We start from the raw sequence: 18,993 nt of genomic DNA, 5'->3' as shown, positions 1-18,993 counted from the left end.
TTGTAATAGTTAGGCTAAATTTCAAGCACAGAATGTAACCAAGCACCTGTAATTGTTTGATAAGAAATTGTGGCTACTCTTAACTATAGTCACACTTAATTCACACTCTTAATAAGATGGCCAAACGATCAGCTTATGCATGCAACTCCACAGTCCATGGTTAGTAATATACACTACCAAAATATTGTTTTTACAGAATAACAGATGTAACAACCAAAACTATTTTTATTTAATTTTATTTTTAACACTGGTCATTCATTTATTTGATGCATATTAGTATGATGATCTGCATTATATTAGAATAGAATACTGACGGAAAAAGATTGTTTTGCAAGTATTTAAAGAAAAGCTAATATCTCATCTTCCTCTCTCCCTATCTTTTAACTAGGGCATAAAATGGCATAAAATGAATCTGTAATATGAAATTGCCCAGAAAAGGGACTTGTTTGTGACACGAGGCTAAATCTAACCAGATCCATGGGTGAATTGTGACAGATGGAGGGACTGTGAGACAGAAGGCAGGCACTAATCACACATAAAATGACCGGCTTGCCTCAACATGTTCCATGGATTCCAGCAAACTTTACACCCTAATCCATTTTTAGAACAAAAAACATCTGGGCCATAAATCCTCTAATCTGCCAAAACACGCTATTAAATCCCATGATTTGTTGAAAAACACTAAGATTAAAGAAAGGAAATATAAAATGGCTAACTGCCGTGTTAGGAAAGTGTTATTAATACTCTTTGTCTCAATTATGAATGTTCTGGTACTAAGAGCCTTGTCTAATCATGTCAGATTACACATCCTTGTTGTATTGCTAGACTCTTCTATCTGATCTGCTGATTGCCAAAAAACATAGAATATTTTCTTGCTGCTTAAACGTTTCTATTGAAGAAACTGATGTCAGAAACTGATGCAGTACTTCAGTGCTGGCAGGTTTCTAAATGATTCATGCCTTTTCCCCTGTTACTATGCGCAGAGTAGACCTGGTCCTCTGATCTCCTTGAGGCAGAAAGAAAAGTTCCAGTGTAGGCGATAGAAAAGGGAAGCTTGAGAGTGATTATATATTTTGCCTTTCAGAGCTAAATTCATTGGAACTTATTCAAAGAACAAAACATCTCTGCTCATTATAAACAACAGTGAATTGAAAACAACTCTAAACCTAGAACAGATCTTCAGGGCTAATATTTACTGTAAAAGATGGTTGTATTTTATTATCCTCAACATCCTAATTTGGATCTCCTGTACAACATTCTTAATGTATAATTCTTGAACTTATTCATGAACAATATTACTCTAGATAGAAATACAACTCTTACATGACCGTGACGGTCTTGGTATACGTTCATTTAGTAATATCTTAAGAGGATCAGTCTGATTTTCCTATGCTCTAACCCCTGTTTATACGCAACCTGGCATCATACATTTTTGTAGTCTATTTAGCTTCTATGTAGTCTAATTAGCTTCTCCAGAACACAAATACATTTGAAATGGCTTGGCACATGGCACTGAATAAAAGCATGAATTCTTTATGCTTTTTAGGGACTGCCAAGATAACATTGTGTAGGAAAAATGATTAATATAGATGCAAGAGGAATGTAAATTATTATGAGGGGGAGTAACTGACAGACCTATATTCTGTAATGGTTATTTCCAATTTGAGATGTGTGTTTCTGTGCAGGTAGAAATAACTGTTCACTTTAAAATAAACATTCTTGCTTTTAGAGACTTGAGTTTCATTATAATGCTATATGAAATGTTAACATTTGTCTGCTACGTTAAATCATAAAGCCATTTATATATGACAACATTCAATCTTAATAGGATTGTTTGCTGGTTCTTTACAGTTTGTTCTCCTCATAGTCACCAAATCCTTAACCCTGCTGACTCCGTCTCTCTCAGCAAATGGCCTTGCCTCTGATTTTGCAAAAAGCAGTAAGGCTGAACTCTCACCTTCCTGACCCTACCCACACTCTTACCTTCTGCTGCCTTCAAATTTATGTCCATTTATGCCTATTTTGCTCCTCCTGTTTCAATAAAAATGGTCACTTTGCTTTCAATCAAGGCAAATCTCCTAATAAGAGTTCTAGATTTCTATACTTCTTCATTGATTATTCTGTTTCTCATTTGTATCATCTATCTAATTATCTCTACCCTCTCTACCACCTCAACCTGTAGATACTTAAGGTTCTCTTTTATCCTAAAACAAGCAAATAAAGTGTCTTCTTTAACTTTGTTTTGCCCTCTCTTTCCAATACTGTTTCTCTTTTTATCTTTGAAGTCAAGCCTCTCAAAGATGTATTATCTCATAATCTCCCATTCCCTCCGTACTCTCCAGTTCTCACTGCAATCTTGTTTCTGTTGCTATTGGTCTTTAGTTGTCGAATAAATCCAAAGGATATTTTCCATTTCTTGAGAGGGATGACAGCATTGACCATCCTCTCATTATTGAATCTCATTTTAGCACTGTTCCTTTTTCCTCATTGCCTCTCCTCTGTGTTTGTATCCCTGCCTGGGACCCTTCCTTCACCTAATCCTTAGATTTTGATTCAAGATTCCAATTATTAGAAAAAGCATGTGTTCTGGAGCTGGGCAAGCCTGAATTAAAATCCTAGCTTTGACACTTACTAGCTACATAAATTATACAAGTTGTTTTACTTTTCTAAGTTTCAAGTAACTTATGAGTAATTTCTCATAAGTTAAATAGGGATAACACTCACTAGATAACAGAAATGTCAAGATTAAGTGAGGTTATATAGTCTTTCATCATAATAAATGGTCAATGAAAGTTATTCAGTAACTGTCACTTTATAAAATGGCATAGTAAAATAAGTAGAATTTGGAAATTGGATTCAACTGGATCTGGGATTTCCAGTTCTTGGTAAGTGTGATATTTGACAAATTTTAATGCTCAATCTAAGTTTTCACTTCCCTTAACCACAAAATGAAGGTAAAGTTGATGGAAGAATTAGACGAAATAACATATGTGAAGGAGGAAATAGCACGTGGTATCTGCAGAGGCAGGAAAAGATGTTAGACTCCTTTCTTTACTCTTTACACTTTCATTTTCCCTATATGTTCACTCTTAGCACTCTTGTTAACATGGCTTTGACTATTATGATGCAATCTGTGAGGAGATGTCATTCCTTGGCTGGCACAGAGGTTCAATTAAATGGGCCTCAGACCATAAAGGCCAAAGAGACACATAATGGCTATCTGATAGATACATTTTATTCTGCCTTCATTATAGATTCAAGCAACAATTGCATCTAAAGTCAGGATCAGATGGGAGGGCATGTGTATAGGAGAGGTTTGGTGAACCTCAGTCTTTTTTTTTGTTGTTGTTGTTTTTTGTTGTTGTTTGTTTTTTTTTTGAGACGGAGTCTCGCTCTGTCGCCCAGGCTGGAGTGCAGTGGCCGGATCTCAGCTCACTGCAAGCTCTGCCTCCCGGGTTCACGCCATTCTCCTGCCTCAGCCTCCCGAGTAGCTGGGACTACAGGCGCCCGCCACCTCACCCGGGTAGTTTTTTGTATTTTTTAGTAGAGACGGGGTTTCACCGTGTTAGCCAGGATGGTCTCGATCTCCTGACCTCGTGATCCGCCCGTCTCGGCCTCCCAAAGTGCTGGGATTACAGGCTTGAGCCACCGCGCCCGGCCTTGGTGAACCTCAGTCTTAAGAGGAAAACGAGATGGCAAAGGTTAATATAACTTCCAGTTAACATCTCAAATGAGATTTGGAAAATGTGGGTTAGAAATCATTAATGTAAGAAATTTGTGAGATTCTGTAACTTTGTTAAATTCACTATAATTTTATTTATTTATTTATTTATTTTTGAAACAAGGTCTCACCCAGGCTGGAGTGCAGTGGCACGATCATAGCTCACTGCAAACTTGAACTTCTAGGCTCAAGCAATCCACCTACCTCAGCCTCCTGAGTAGCTGGCACTATGGGCACTACTACCCCCAGTTACTTTTTAAGTTTTTGAAGAGATAGAGTCTTGCTATGTTGCCCAGGCTGGTCTAGAACTCCTGGATTCACACCATTCTCCCGCCTTGGCCTCCCAAAGTGCTAGTATTACAGGTGTGAGCCACCATGCCTGGCCTACAATTCGATGTTTTATGCTTTGGTGTTTCTTCTTAACCATTACCAAAAATATTCTCAAAATTTTTGTTTTTCTTAACTAAAAAGGTCCCTTATATATTTTTTCAGAGGCAGAAAAGAAGGGACAAACTAGAAAGTCTAATTTTTGAGGAGATCAACTCTAAAAGGAAAGAATTAGTAATGGCTGCTATACAAGGAAAGAAAATAAAATACAAAACCACTTGTAATGGGTTGAATTTTGTCTGCCCAACAGATATATCCAAGTCCTAAACTTCATTATCTGTGACTCTAGCCTCTTTTGAAAACAAGGTATTTGAAGATGTAATTAAGGATCTCGAGGTGAGATCACCCTGAAATTAAGGTTGATATTCGTCTAATCCAATAACCAGTTTCCTTAAAAGAGGAGAGAGATTTGACCCATAGAAATAGGGGAGAAAGCAAAGTGAATAGGCAGGCAGAGATTGGAGTTATGCATCTATGAGCCAGGACTGTCTGCAGCATGGAGGCATGGAACAGATTCTCATTCAGAGCTTCCAGAAGGAACGAACCCTGCTGACACCTTGATTTCAGATTTCTAGTCCCTGGAATAGCAAGAGAATAAATTTCTGTTTCAACCCACCCAGTTTACAGTAATTTCTAATGGCAGCTCTAGGAAACCAATATGCCACCCCTGGTCTTTACCATGTCTCTAACAATTGAGAGATGATCCCAAGAACTGTAAAATAACTACCGCTTGCCTCAAACCCTTCCAGATTGCCAGATACATGTATCTGTTTATTCACTAAGCTTCTCTACTTGAATGTCCCATAAGTACCTGAAATACAGCTGTCTGGTATACAATTCATCATCTTTTCACAGCCTCAATCCCTGCTTTCTAAATTCCATAGACCTTGTCAGTTGCCCTTCCAATCCTTGGGAATAATTTAAGGTCTCTCCTCTACCCTCAAAGATACGAGGCAAGCAAGCCTTGACAGCTGCACTTCTTCCTCAGCTCTCAAATTTGCTTCTCCATCCTCTGTTTTCATGAAAGTCACCTGATATCCCACTGTGCCTTAGCCTCCTAACTGGTTTTCCTGTCTTTAGGCTTACACTCTTTGAATTTGTGTCTACTCTCTTTCCAGATAAAGCATTTCAAAATATTTCAAAAAAAAAAAAAAAAAAATGCCGAGTATGGTGGCACATGCCTCTAATCCCAGCACTTTGGGAGGCTGAGGTGCATAGATCATTTGACCTCAGGAGTTCGAAATCAGCCTGGGCAACATGGTGAAATCCCATCTCTACAAAAAAACACAAAAAATTAGTGGAGCTTGATGGTGCTTGCCTGTAGTCCCAGCTACTTGGGGGGCTGAGGCAGAGAACTGCTTGAGCCTGGGAGGTAGAGGCTTCAGTGAGCTATGTTCACCTGCCACTGCACGTCACCTTGGGTGACAAAGCAAGAATCCGTCTAAAGATAAAAATAGAAATATCTATTTATTTATCTATCTATGTGTATTAAAAAAAAATTGATGTCAAAATCCCTGATTACAAACTCTCCTCTGGTACCCTAGTGCTTCCAAAAACATTTCATAAAATAATGATCTGTAATAGCCCACGAAAAAATAATTCCACCCGGGCGCGGTGGCTCATGCCAGTAATCCCAACACTTTGGGAGGCCGAGGCGGGTGGATCATGAGGTCAGGAGATGAGACCATCCTGGCTAACATGGTGAAACCCCGTCTCTACTAAAAATACAAACAAATAGCCGGGTGTGGTGGCGGGTGCCTGTAGTCCCAGCTACTAGGGAGGCTGAAGCAGAAGAATGGCGTGAACCCGGGAGGCGGAGCTTGCAGTGAGCTGAGATCCCGCCAATGCACTCCAGCCTGGGCGACAGAGCGAGACTCCGTCTCAAGAAAAAAAAAAAAAAAGAAAAAGAAAAAGAAAAAATAATTCCATGTACAAGTAAGTGTAGGAAATACAAAATTTAAGTTAACATGGCTTAATTGCATGAATTTTTAAAATCCTGAATATGTGAATGTGCATTGTGAATCTTCAAGAGATCACAGTGTACAGCTTTTACTGGAACTTTTAAAACTCTTTCATGTTCCCGGAAAATCATCATTCTGAGATAAGTCCCAAACTCTTTCACAAGGCCAAAAATCTCCTCATGATATCAACTCTGCTTGTCTTTCCTGTGTCCCCTCTTGCCAGTGTGTCATGAGTCCCGTGTTTAAGCTGTACACGACATTCTCCCTTTTCCAAGGACAGGCCTTCATCCTTTCACTTCACACTCCTGTATCCCAAGTTTTCCTCTTTGGCTGAAAGGCTCTTTCTGGTGTGTGTGTGTGTGTGTGTGTGTGTGTGTGTGAATTTATTCAAACATCACCCCTTCTGTGGGAACTTCTCTCACATACCCTAGACATGTTCTTGGACAAGATTAGTGCTTCCCACACGTGTTCCTTCAAAACCTTGTGAATGTTTTTATTGTCATATTGTCTTGCATTTGTCTTTCATAGTGGTCTATGGACTACTTGGCATTTTTTAGTTCAATCTATTATTCCTTTGGCCCAGGGCAGGATCTGTTGAAGAAACAAATGCATATTCTAAGTTGAAAGTATCTGCCTTGATAATTCCAAGTCTATTGATCATTTCTGTCTTCTTATCAATAGAAGCCTGGACCATATGGTACAGATTTATTAAAATTCATGGATTTAACAGATGATATTAATGCAACACAAATTCTTATTTACTACATATTTATTTTATATAGGACTTTTCAGTTGTAAGTAAAAGTAATGGCATATGTGTTTCCAGTGGTTTTCAACAAATATATTTTTTTCTATTTTTGTGGTCATTGATAAGCATTACATTTTTGACACCCGGATAAATAGACAATTTTTTATCTGTGAAAGCTCACAGGAATTAGATAATACATGTGAAAGCAGTTTGCAAACTGTAAAGTGTTATGCAAATATTAATTGCCAGATGTCTTTGAATGATATCTCCAACTTCCTGATAATCCAATGGCTTTCCATGAATCACAATATTCTTTTACATTCCTTCAATCACTTTCCCGCAAACAAGGTTTTTCTCATTAAAATCCTTGTATAAATTTTGCTTATTAAAAACCAGCTTGGCATAGTGACTCATGCCCGTAATCCCAGCACTTTGGGAGGCTGATGTGGGCGAATCCCTTGAGTCCAGGAGTACGAGGCCAGACTGGACCACAAGGGGAAATCCATCTCTAAAAAAATACAAAAATTGGCCAGGCGCGGTGGCTCACACCTGTAATCTCAGCACTTTGGGAGGCCGAGGTGGGTGGATCATGAGGTCAGGAGATCGAGATCATCCTGGCTAACACGGTGAAGCCCTGTCTCTACTAAAAAAACAAAAAATTAGCTGGGCATGGTGGTGGGTGCCTATAGTACCAGCTAATCCGGAGGTTGAGGCAGGAGAATGGTGTGAACCCAGGAGACGGAGCTTGCAGTGAGCCGAGATTGCGCCACTGCACTCCAGCCTGGGTGACAGAGCGAGACTCTGTCTCTCTCTCTCTATATATATTTTTTCATATTTTTGAATTTTTGGTGGTACATGCCTGTAGTCCTAGCTACTTGGGAGGCTCAGGTGGGAGGATCATTTGAGTCCAGGAGGTGGAGGTTGCAGTGAGCTAATATTGCACCACCACACTCCAGCCTGGGCAACAGACAGAGTAAGTTCCTGTCTCAAATAATAATAATAATAATAATAAATAAATAAAATAATAATAAATAAAATAAATAATAAATAATAAATAATAATAATAATAAATAAAATAAAAATGTAAACTAACAAACTTTCAAAATAATATCCTCCTTCAAGTCATCATATATTAAACTGGATGCTGTACAAATCAAGTAGCCAATTAATGGACTTGGAAATATTACCCTTTGTTTTACTGGGTCAGTGTGCATTTACTACATTTGCTCAGGTATAGTTAGTTTTCAAGTGTTAATGCCTCTGAGGAAGGAAGGCTAAGAACAGTACATTCCAATATGTTTCAAAGATGTGCTAGGAAAAAGACTGCAGGCACCGAAAGTCTCAGTCCAAGGCTGTTGTCTGCTTACCCTCCAGACTAAGCAAAACGTATGGCAAAGGGAGAGTATTTAAATCTCATTTGTTACATGTATGAGTGAAATGATAAATGACCCTAAAGAGCATCTAATGCAGAGTGGCTACTGAAAGGCAACAACTAAAAAGAATGAATGCCAACCAATAAATTATGGTTATAAGACTCCAAAATCCATTAGCTCTAAGTCTGGATAAGTTACTAGATTTTTATGTACATTTATTTCCTTAAAATTAAAGCTGAGGTAATAGATATAGAATCATAAGAATTGTCTACGCTCTGACAAAAAACTACTTCAAATCCCTAGGTAGACACATAGGCTCTTGAGGTCTGTGTTCCCTATCTGCTAAATAACAAGCTTTGACTAGATTATATGGATATCTATTCCATCTAGTTAAGGGTCTATAATTGTAGAACAGCTGCAGTGAGAAAATAGATGAAAAAAATGCTTTGAAAAAAAAGTTAAAAGTGTTATACATATGTTCGATATAGGTGGAAAAAGCCAATAAGGGAAAGATAACATCTGGTCAAAAGATTCTAAAATTATCCATCATTCTTCTGAACTATTCATGCCTTTTAAGGATCTCCTTTCTTTGGAGCTGCCTATCATTTGCGTACCATATCAAAAGCATTCTTATAGAATACACTGTAATATTGGTCACCAACCTCAAAAAGTCACTTTCTATATTTGTAGCTAATAGATATATAGCAAAGAGCCACATGTCATTAACGATAACTTAAGTCATCTTTCAGTCCACAGTTTTCTGTGGTTTAATAATGGCATCACACACTAATTCTTCTTTCAGGAGTGACCTTTACAACACCATTAATCCTCACAGCTTTTATCCAACTACATTATTACTCATTAAAGTTTCAGCTTTCAACATCTGCATTTGTTGAAAAGAGAAAAGTAAATTGTAGTGGACTTAAATCCTTGGAAATTATGAGGGATGTGTATGTGGTGAAGGGACTTTTCAGAAAAAAAAAGAGATGTTTTAGTAGTGGGGAAAGTAATGATAAATGACACTTAGTATGTTCTTGCCTTTCTAAAATACTTTGCCATACTTAATCCTTGGGAATGCTAAAGAAAAAATATTCATACATGCTACAAATAAAAACATATTAGTTATTCTACTAGTCACACATTCCAGTCCTAACAACATCGCAAAAGTTGCTCATGTACTAACACTAGGACATTTATAAGCTTACATGTATATTAGGATAGTGAATGATTCTTGCCAAATAAAATATTTTTTCTTTTACATAGTACATAAAAGTAAATCTAATCTTGGAGCTCATTTAGGATGCTGAGCCGAGTAACTGGAGTTAGACCATAAGATGAAAAAGCACACATGTGTCTGAAACCTTTTTCAAACTTCTCAAAACTTCAGTTTTCACTGTTCCTCTTTTCACTGTGGCCCCACTGCCCAGATTGAATTCCTCTTAACAAATAATCTGGAATTCTACTTTGTGGAGGTTAAAACATTTGATACACACTCCTTCAGCCTTCATTCTGATCATTCCAAAATTTCTCTGAAATTTTACCATTTATCTCTTCCTTTCCTTCAGTCTCAGGAAGAAGTAAAGTTTTTCTCCTTTACCAGGGTTAATCCCTTCCCATCACTTTTCATATCTATACATGTCTTTTGCACTTTTTCGTATCTATACATGGCTTTAACTCTTCTTCCTCTCCCCCCTTGAAGCGTAATATACATATTCCTATTTTAAAACCTCTCTCTACTTAGCCTTCTCAAAGTATTATCACTTTCCAACACCAAACTTAGAAAGAGATGAGTTTATGCCTCCAAATTAACTTTCTTTCCTCATAGTCTTCTGCTCTGTACAACTGGAAATCTATTCAAACCATTCTATTAAAATTTCTCTGTCAGTCTACCTGTCCATGAACTCCAACCAAATCCTAAGGCTCTTATTCTTCACGTTCTTTAATTGTCCTGCAGAAGTTGCACCATTAAATAATCCCTCTTTTTTGAAACTTAGTTTTCCTAGGCTAGCATGACATTACCCTATCTTCACTCTTATTCTAAAATACCCACTTGCTCTTTATTCTTATTCTCAGACACTCAACTTACTCTTCATCAGTTTTGCATCTAAAAAAAGTATAGTTGTTCTAAAATATATCCAAAGATACTTTAATACTCTCTACTTCAGTTGGAGCCTAATTCTCCTTGCCTTGAGTTGGGCTGGATTTAATGATTCTCTTATAAGAAACAGAATAAAGCAGAATTGCCTCTGGATGAACTTGGAGAACAGGTTATAAAAGACACTGTGCCTTTCTCTTTGTTCTTCTCTTGGATCACTCACTCAGGAAGGTCCACTGTCATACTACAAGCAGCCCTAGGGACAGGCCTAATGTGGCAAGGAACCGAGACCTCCAGAAAACAGATAATAATAAATGTTAAACAATAAATAATAATAAATTAGACAATAAATATTGGTTGTTTTCTGCTGCTAAGTTTTAGGTTAATTTGTTACACAGCAATAAATAATATATTAGTTATCTATATTATAATATTAATATCAGTTATCTATCTATTAGTATCTAATGCAATACCAGCTGCTAAGTTTTAGGTTAATTTGTTACATAGCAATAAATATTAGTTAGCTATATTATAATATTAATTATATATCTATTAGTATCTAATTATATACTATCTAATAGATAGTATAGTAGATACATCTAATTATCTATCTATTAGTATCTAATGCAATACCTATGATTCTTCACTCCACTTCTTTTCTTACCAAACACAGCCTTTTTTGGTGGACTTATTTGCTCTCCTGTGTTCAACCACCTCATCAAGGAATAATTTCCATATCTAAAATTCTAGTACCCCTTTTACCTACGAGGCTTATATTTCCAGCTTCTTCCTGAACATGTCTACCTAAATAGTTCCTTGTGCTTATAATTCAACATATATTACATGTTTATGTCTTCTCCCAAACCTGCTCTAATTCTGGGCTCCCCTTTAATTGTTAATAAAGGCATAATAATCCTTGTTATTTCATAAATTCAAAATTCTAGTTTCCTCTGTCTACAACTTGACCTTTACCAGATATATTCTATTGTGACTGAATTATGTCAACTCTTCCTTAATTAATCTTTTTAATCAATTCTCTCCTTTATCACTGCTTATTTCTATCTCATGTAACTTATTCTTGCCCTACACCTAAACAATGGTTTCCTGAATTCCAACATCATTCTGCCATCTCATCCTTTCAGCTTTGGCTGTGATCACTTTCCACCACACATTTTTTCTACAGTCTAGACAAATCAGTGCATTTCTCAAAAATATGCTATTTCACTTTATGATTTTTTTCTTACTGTCTAGAATGCCTAGGGATCTATCTCTTCTTCAAGGCTCAGTTTGAATTAGGATATATCTAACTCATACTCTTCTGTAGTCCTTCCCAGACAGAATCCAACAATCTCCTCTCTTTGTAGAATTTTATATGTGCTCTGCAATAGCACTTATTACAGCTGACTTATACCATAGAATGAATGACTTTCCTTTAACTAAACCATGAGCTCCTTGAGGGCTGGCCTCCTTAAAAATTGAAAAAAAATAATAAAAATGTCAATAAATCTGTGTTGAAATCAGTATATACAGTCTGATTTATGTATACTGAAATTAAAATCATTGAATTTTTCAAAGTCAGCTTATAAAAGTGTTTTCTACTATTTTGTTTACTCTACTGAATTTACAATTATACAGAATCGAAGCTATCCACTCTTTATAATACTTTGGTGTTTGCAAATAATCCTCAAGCAGAATGAAAGTGAACAAACTTCACATCCTTGTGGTTGACTGACGATAGAGGCAAAATGCATTTCATCATAATGTATACTTTGTGTAATTCACACAAAAAATGGAAATTTCAATGACGTAAAAGGTAAGTCACCTAACAATAACATTCTGGAACCATCACTGCTCACTGCAATTAGTCATTTAGTCTTCTTTTTATATTGTACAGACATAGTTAGAAATATAGGTATAACCTACACGATTAGATTTTTAGGAGGGCATTATAACTTAGACTTTAGTGTGAAATTTCATTTGCATGTTTAAAACGGACCTAGATGAACTCAAGCCATGTATAGAGTGTGTGTGATGTGCCATTTAAAGTTGATTCCATTCAATAGCCATAAACAGAAAATCAGCAAGAACAAAAGAAACAGAACTTACCTATTGTGCTAACTCTGGCTGAAGGGCTAGCTAACGCTGCTGGGACAGAGGCTTTGAGGGGGCCTGCCCCACTGTTTATTCTCAGAGCTGGCATATGGGGAGAGGTGGGTGATGTGGGTGATTTGCCATCAGAGGTCTTGGGTTTAGCTGATAGGTTCAGTGGCTGTGCCACTTCATCCTGCAATGATCATTAGAACATGAGCTGTGATAAGGAAAGGCTGATCAAAAATGCCTAGAAAAAAACAGGTATGCAGCCTGTCATTTCCCATCAAATTACTCTACCAATCAGTGATCTTAACATTCATTCTGAACATTACAGCATTTGGTTAGCTGCCAACATAATGTCTCCTTCAACTACACATTCCAAATACCTTTCGTATAAGAGAAAATACATGTGTACTCAACTATCCACAGAAAGCAGATAATTTTTGTAACCTGTAAGAAATATTCTTAAAAAGCTACTCTTGGTACTATATTCATTTGTATTGAGAGACATTATACATTAAATTTGAAATATGATGTAGGTAGGCTTTTTTTTTTTTTAATCTCCAAAGAAAAGGGGTTGGATCTGATGCATGTTTGTACACTGGTGCCTAGGCAGAGCACCTGGAACACCCATGATGGAGGACCACAGATAGTTGTGTGCCTCCAATCAGAACTGCTCTCCAAATTCAACACACACACAAGAAAATTTCTAACTTTCTTAGAAAATAATCCTTTCTCCCTAGGTTTTACAGAAACACCTTTGAAGTTGATCTAAAAATGAAAAGAAACATAATTAACATAACCCTAATATGTACAACTTATTTATATGTCATACTGTTCTAAACACTAAACAAACATCATGTTTTCAAAATCCAGATTTGTTTTCCAGGTTTTTCTTTTAGTATACTATATGTGTCATGAAGATCATGTGATCAGTTCAGCATGGTTGATGATTTCCAGCTGTTCTATGGTTTGACAGGTCAAAACACAGTTTATACTCAATTTTAAATCGTTCTCTTAGGTAATTTCATACATGAGACTTATGGATACAGTATCATTAAAATTTATATCACATCATATACGAATATAAGAATGAGATAATATTAACATTATATAACTTTTTAAATTAGAAATTGAAAAGGTTATTTTGTTCCTTTCCTGTGCTCTAACATTGGAATATCGTGCCACTTGTTTATATATCAATGTTTACAATATATAAAATTTTACATTAATATTATTGTAGAATAAAAATTTAGTTTCCACTTAGCTATTTCATGTTAAGAACATAAAATATTTACCAATAACAGGATGATTTGTTGAAAGTAGAAAAATTTTTAATCAAATGGGGTAGTCATGTGACATTAAAGTGTACGTTAATTACTGTATACAAAAGTTTAATGCACAGTTTTACCAAAAGAACCACTGAAATAAATCACTTTACAAAACGGTTAAATGGTAAAATATGATATCAATTTCAAGTTTATATATATATATACACACACACACACACACATATATACACACACATTTTTTTTAACTTAATTTTTTTTTTTTTTTTTTGAGATGGAGTCTTGCTCTGTTGCCCAGGCTGGAGTACAGTGGTGCAATCTTGGTTCATTGTGATCTCCGCCTCCCAGTTCAAGTGATTCTCCTGCCTCAGCCTCCTGAGTAGCTGGGACTACAGGTGCACACCACCATGTCTGGCTAATTTTTGTATTTTTAGTAGAGACGGGGTTTCACCATGTTGGCCAGGCTAGTCTTGAACTCCTGACCTCAAGTGATCTGCCTGCCTTGGCCTCCCAAAGTGCTGGGATTACAGGTGTGAGCCATGGCACCTGGCATCAAGTCTACATTTTTAAGTGGCTTAATATTATTAGATTATTATTTGATTCTGTGGTTATGTGCACTTAAGAATCCCATGAACAGACTAGGAAAAAAATTACTCTTGTAATACATCTTATTTTAGTTTATATTGTTTGTTTCAGTAAAAGAAATTTTGAAAATTCATGAGATAATTCAAATTAGCAATCTTCTATGATGTCAGATACGTAAGAAATTAAAGATGATTATACCAAATCTATATTGATTCATAGGATCTTGACAGGAAATGAAATAATTCCATGATTGATGCAACATATAATTTGGAGAAGTTTACTTTAGCATTTTAAAAACTACAAGGGCAATGGCCGGGTGCAGTGGCTCACACCTGTAATCCCAGCACTTTGAGAGGCTGAGGCGGGCAGATCACAAGGTCAGGAGATCGAGACTATCCTGGCCAACATGGTGAAACCTTGTCTCTACTAAAAATAAAAAAAGTTAGCTGAGCATGGTAGCACACATCTGTAGTCCCAGCTACTCAGGAGGCTGAGGCAGGAAAATCACTTGAATTGGGGAGGCTGAGGCTGCAGTGAGTGAGATCGCGCCACTGCACTCCAGCCTGGGCAATAGAGTGAGACTGTGTCAGAAAAAAAAAAAAAAAAAAAAAAAGCTATAGGGGCAATATTATCCCTAAATTGTTCAATCTGAAACATGACCTGTTCAACCATAATCTCTATATATGATGTCATAATTGGCAGCAATATGGAAGTATTGTATCCTCACATTTTAATCTAGTATGAATGAATACTTCTCAAAATGTGGTTCACAGACTAGCACCATAAGCACACCTGGGAACTTGTTAGAAAGGCAAATTCTCCATCATAGAATCTCAGAGGATGGGTCCAGCAACCTGTGTTTAACAAGTATTCATTCCCAGGTGATTCTGATGTACACTTAAGCGTAAGAGCCACTGCCTCATCTATTAATAATATAAAGGGAGACTATTGAAAAAGTTTTATTAGACTTCCAAAGCCTTTAAAAAGCTTCTTCTGTATAAGAAGATAACATTAAAAATATGTAATATTACCTCAGTGTTTAAAATATAATTGGGACATATCATATGCTAATAATGGAAACATTCATATGCATAATAAATTGAATGTTACTGAGATTCCATGGGACAATAAAGATTAGAATCCAGATCTACTCTTGGTCAGTGAAGCCTAAATATCCTGACTGTCAGGGACTTTACTATTTACTACCCAGCTGCAAATATTCCAGGCACTGTTTTCCCCTCTCAATGTAGTACCTGTTTACTACCTTTTGTGTGAAACTGACTTCTGTCATGACGCCTTTAGAACTTCTTTTTGACATCATCATAACTCTTGCAAAAGTTTCGGGAGATGCTTGGATCAAAGATGGCTGTTTTACTTGAATGTGAAGAAAAGAAAAAGAAACAAAACAAAAAAAGCAAAACAAAGCAAAGCAAAGAGAAGGACTGTATTCCCAGAGTTGGAACAGGGAAGATTTTTATGAGCAGAGAGGAAACACAGTGTGAGTGTATAGGGAGGGGGGAATGGTGGTATTGATGAAGATGATGTGGATGTGGGTGCTGATGGGATGAAGTTTCGTATGTCTTAGCTTTAAGCACTAATAACTATTATATGCCCATGCTGAAAGATAACTATTCAAAGCATTTATTAGAGCAAGAGACCCACAGAATCTCTTAGTATGCACCTCCATTCAAGGCAGCACAGATGTCTGAAAGCCAAAAAGTGCAAGGCCCCAAGGACATAATAGAGGTTGACAGTTCCAAAGTTGATATAAATGTCATTCAAAATTGCCCTTTCCTTCTCTTCCATTGTGTGACCAGGCTAATGGTATATTAATAAGAACTCACATTCTTGATCTTTATACTGGTAACTGTATAAATAATTTTGACCCATTATATGATATTATTTCACAATTTTGTTCTTTTAATAATCTACTACCGAGCTGCTATACCAAATGCCTATTATTTATGAAGAATACAAAAATTACACTAGTTTCCCATTTTATATTAATTATTTTTCATTTGAGTAGATGAAAATTTAAAAATCTTAACTATAAAATGGACATGGACAATTTATTTCTGGAATGCATTCTTATAACATGAATATGTGCAAAAAATGCTGAAGGTAAGACTTTTCTTTTGTTTTTTAGTTGTAATCCTATGTTGGAGAAATTTGAAAGCTTAACATGATTAACCCCTATTCTTACAAATAAAACACACATTTAAACATGTTAAATAAATTACTTATGAATAAAAGGATGTGAGTAATTTTCAAGGTCAAAAATAATTGAAAAAGATACTATTTCTATCAACTACACCATCAAGCAGTGAGCAAAGCAATTTCCTGTTAATTACTTGCCTAATAGTTAAATGAGGTTGCCAATTGGAACTTTTGAAAATAACATATTTCATAATTATCTCATTTATACACAAAGAGTTAAGAATTTAGTTATCTGCCTAGTAGCTCCAAACTTGTATATCATAAATATAAAGTAAGCATTTATGTTTAAGTAAATGTGTAAGTTAAACAAATTTTAACTAATAGAAGGCTATAATTTACATCTATAGGGTTCACTATAAATATTCCAAAGAATTTATTTAATCTTCAAGACTATGAAGTAATTACTAATCTTGTGGAGGAAAGTAAGGCTTAGAAAGTTCTGATGAAACCCAGGTTTTTGGACTCAACATACAATACTCTTTTAATTTCTGTGACAAATTTAATCTTAAATTTAAAAAGGCATTGATGGAATGTAACTTCTGAAATTCAGTCCTAGCTATATAATTCCGTTACACAATAACCGCATGAAAAATAATATATCTGCAATAAAATGATGTAATACAAACATTTGCCATTTTATACATAAAAAAGTTAAGGCACAAATTCACTTGTCTCGGTGACTTCTTTTGTGCTTCTCTGTCCTCTACACTATGTAGCATTGAAAATTTCCTTTAATACTAAAGAGTGGTTTGGACTATTCTTTTGGAAAAATCTCAAGAGTTCATGTACACATGGTACAAGAAAATAATATTTTAGAAGCTCACTCATGATATAACTTCTTCTAATCAATTACTAAGCTAATCTTAGTTTTCTGGGATAGAAGGCAAAGTAAGTAAAATCCAAATAAACATATAGGTCTGGGATGTTCCATTTCCATAATTATAGCTATGATAACTTATCTGAAAGCTAACATCTCAATACCAGGTGGTCACAGTAGTAGAAATACTATAGAGGCCTTAATCAGTTAATCCCAGCCAATGACAATTTGCCACACAGATGAAAATAAATTGCATAAAGAATGTGGAACAAATATGTAGCCTTAGATGCACTGAGGGAATACCAATTGTCACCATAAACTTATTCCACATAAAGTTAAACACTATAAAATAAATATACAAAGTTAAAATATATTTCATTTAGTTGGTTTTCAAATAATTTATTCTAGAAGAAAATATGTTACTGTCACATAATTGTATAAAAGTCATAATTTTATAATGTACAAACACCAAATGATTTAGAGAAATCAAACATAATTTAATAAACAGAAAGCAGTCTTAGCAATCCTGGGGTGTTATTTCTCTCTCCTCACTCCTTAGCTTTTCAATTCTTTGTTAAGGAGTTTTAATAGAGAACTAGATAATAGAGATCCAAGCATCCTAGAGAATTCTATTTGTTTCTGTTTCTCTGTTCTTCTTCTCACAACACGGAAATATACCCACATGTAGGTTGCTAGACCACAAAATGCACTACCGAGGACATGCACATGATTAAACCTTTCAGAATTTAAATTTCATCTTTATTTACATCTTTATTCACATCTTTATTCATTCTCATTATCTAATTGATTATTTGGTTCATTCCATATCACAGGTGTCTCAAAATTCCACTTCCTCAAATATTTACCTAAATTAATTATTGAAAATCAAAATTTATTTGGCAGTTAACACATGTATACCAGTCTAATGGCAACAGATAAGAACAGATACATTTATTCAATCATCCATACATTCATCCATTTATTATTTATCCAATGGTATTTCAACTATTTATTAATGGCTATTATATGCCAGGCATTAGAAACCCATAAACCAAAGGACATTTAGGCATGGAGCTTTGAGGCTTTTGTTTTATGTGGTCAGTAATAAAGAAAATAAGTCCACTGACTTTTTATTTAAAACCTAGATATATATTTAAGTGGAAGTGTGTGTATGTGTTTAAACTTCTTTGAGAACAGTTTGTCTTTATACTCAATATAATGTTTCATTTATAAAAATACTTTGATTCTTCAACAGCCACACAATGATTGAAAAAATATATATACATATATATCTGTGTGTGTGTGGTGTGTGTGTGTAAATAAAATTTCAGGCTTGTTCCTCTGCATGATTTGAAAATTGTGATTGTCCCCATGTTTATCATAAATACTCATGTGAAATAAGTAGCAGTAATAACAAATGGGGATGAGTAAAGGCATTCATGAAACATGTTGCAAAATTAATCATGCTGCCGCTATTATCCTCTCTGATGAAATAATCGTATTAACCTAAGTAGGGAAGTTACATGACAGCCTGAATTGCATAATGTGCGCTGTTGCTGCACCTCTCTTCCCTAGCTTGTGCACAACACTCATCCTTTCTCATTCGTTTTCTACCTCAATGCATTGCGGGAGCCCTCTTTCACCTCTCCTACCCAAATAAGGCATTTCTTTGCTACAGGTCCATAGAGGTTTATTAGAAGAAACAAAAC

At 35.6% G+C, this 18,993-nt stretch overlaps 1 protein-coding gene across 3 annotated transcripts in view; it reads right to left on the bottom strand.

Annotated features, from left to right (window-relative positions):
* SOX5 (SRY-box transcription factor 5) overlaps positions 1 to 18,993 on the bottom strand; it is a 1,052,575-nt gene that overhangs the window by 34,046 nt on the left and 999,536 nt on the right. For all 3 annotated transcript variants that reach the window (XM_033222675.1, XM_033222676.1, XM_033222677.1), the window contains one exon: positions 12,392 to 12,569. In XM_033222675.1, the coding sequence (XP_033078566.1) occupies positions 12,392 to 12,569 (178 nt within the window). The remainder of the gene's footprint in view (positions 1 to 12,391; positions 12,570 to 18,993) is intronic.

Source organism: Trachypithecus francoisi, unplaced genomic scaffold (genome assembly GCF_009764315.1).
Source record: "Trachypithecus francoisi isolate TF-2019V2 unplaced genomic scaffold, Tfra_2.0 Lachesis_group11, whole genome shotgun sequence".
NCBI classification, from domain to species: Eukaryota; Metazoa; Chordata; class Mammalia; order Primates; family Cercopithecidae; genus Trachypithecus; species Trachypithecus francoisi.
The sequence above is the reverse complement of the archived record's forward strand: the minus strand, read 5'-3'. Positions and strand labels throughout refer to the sequence as shown.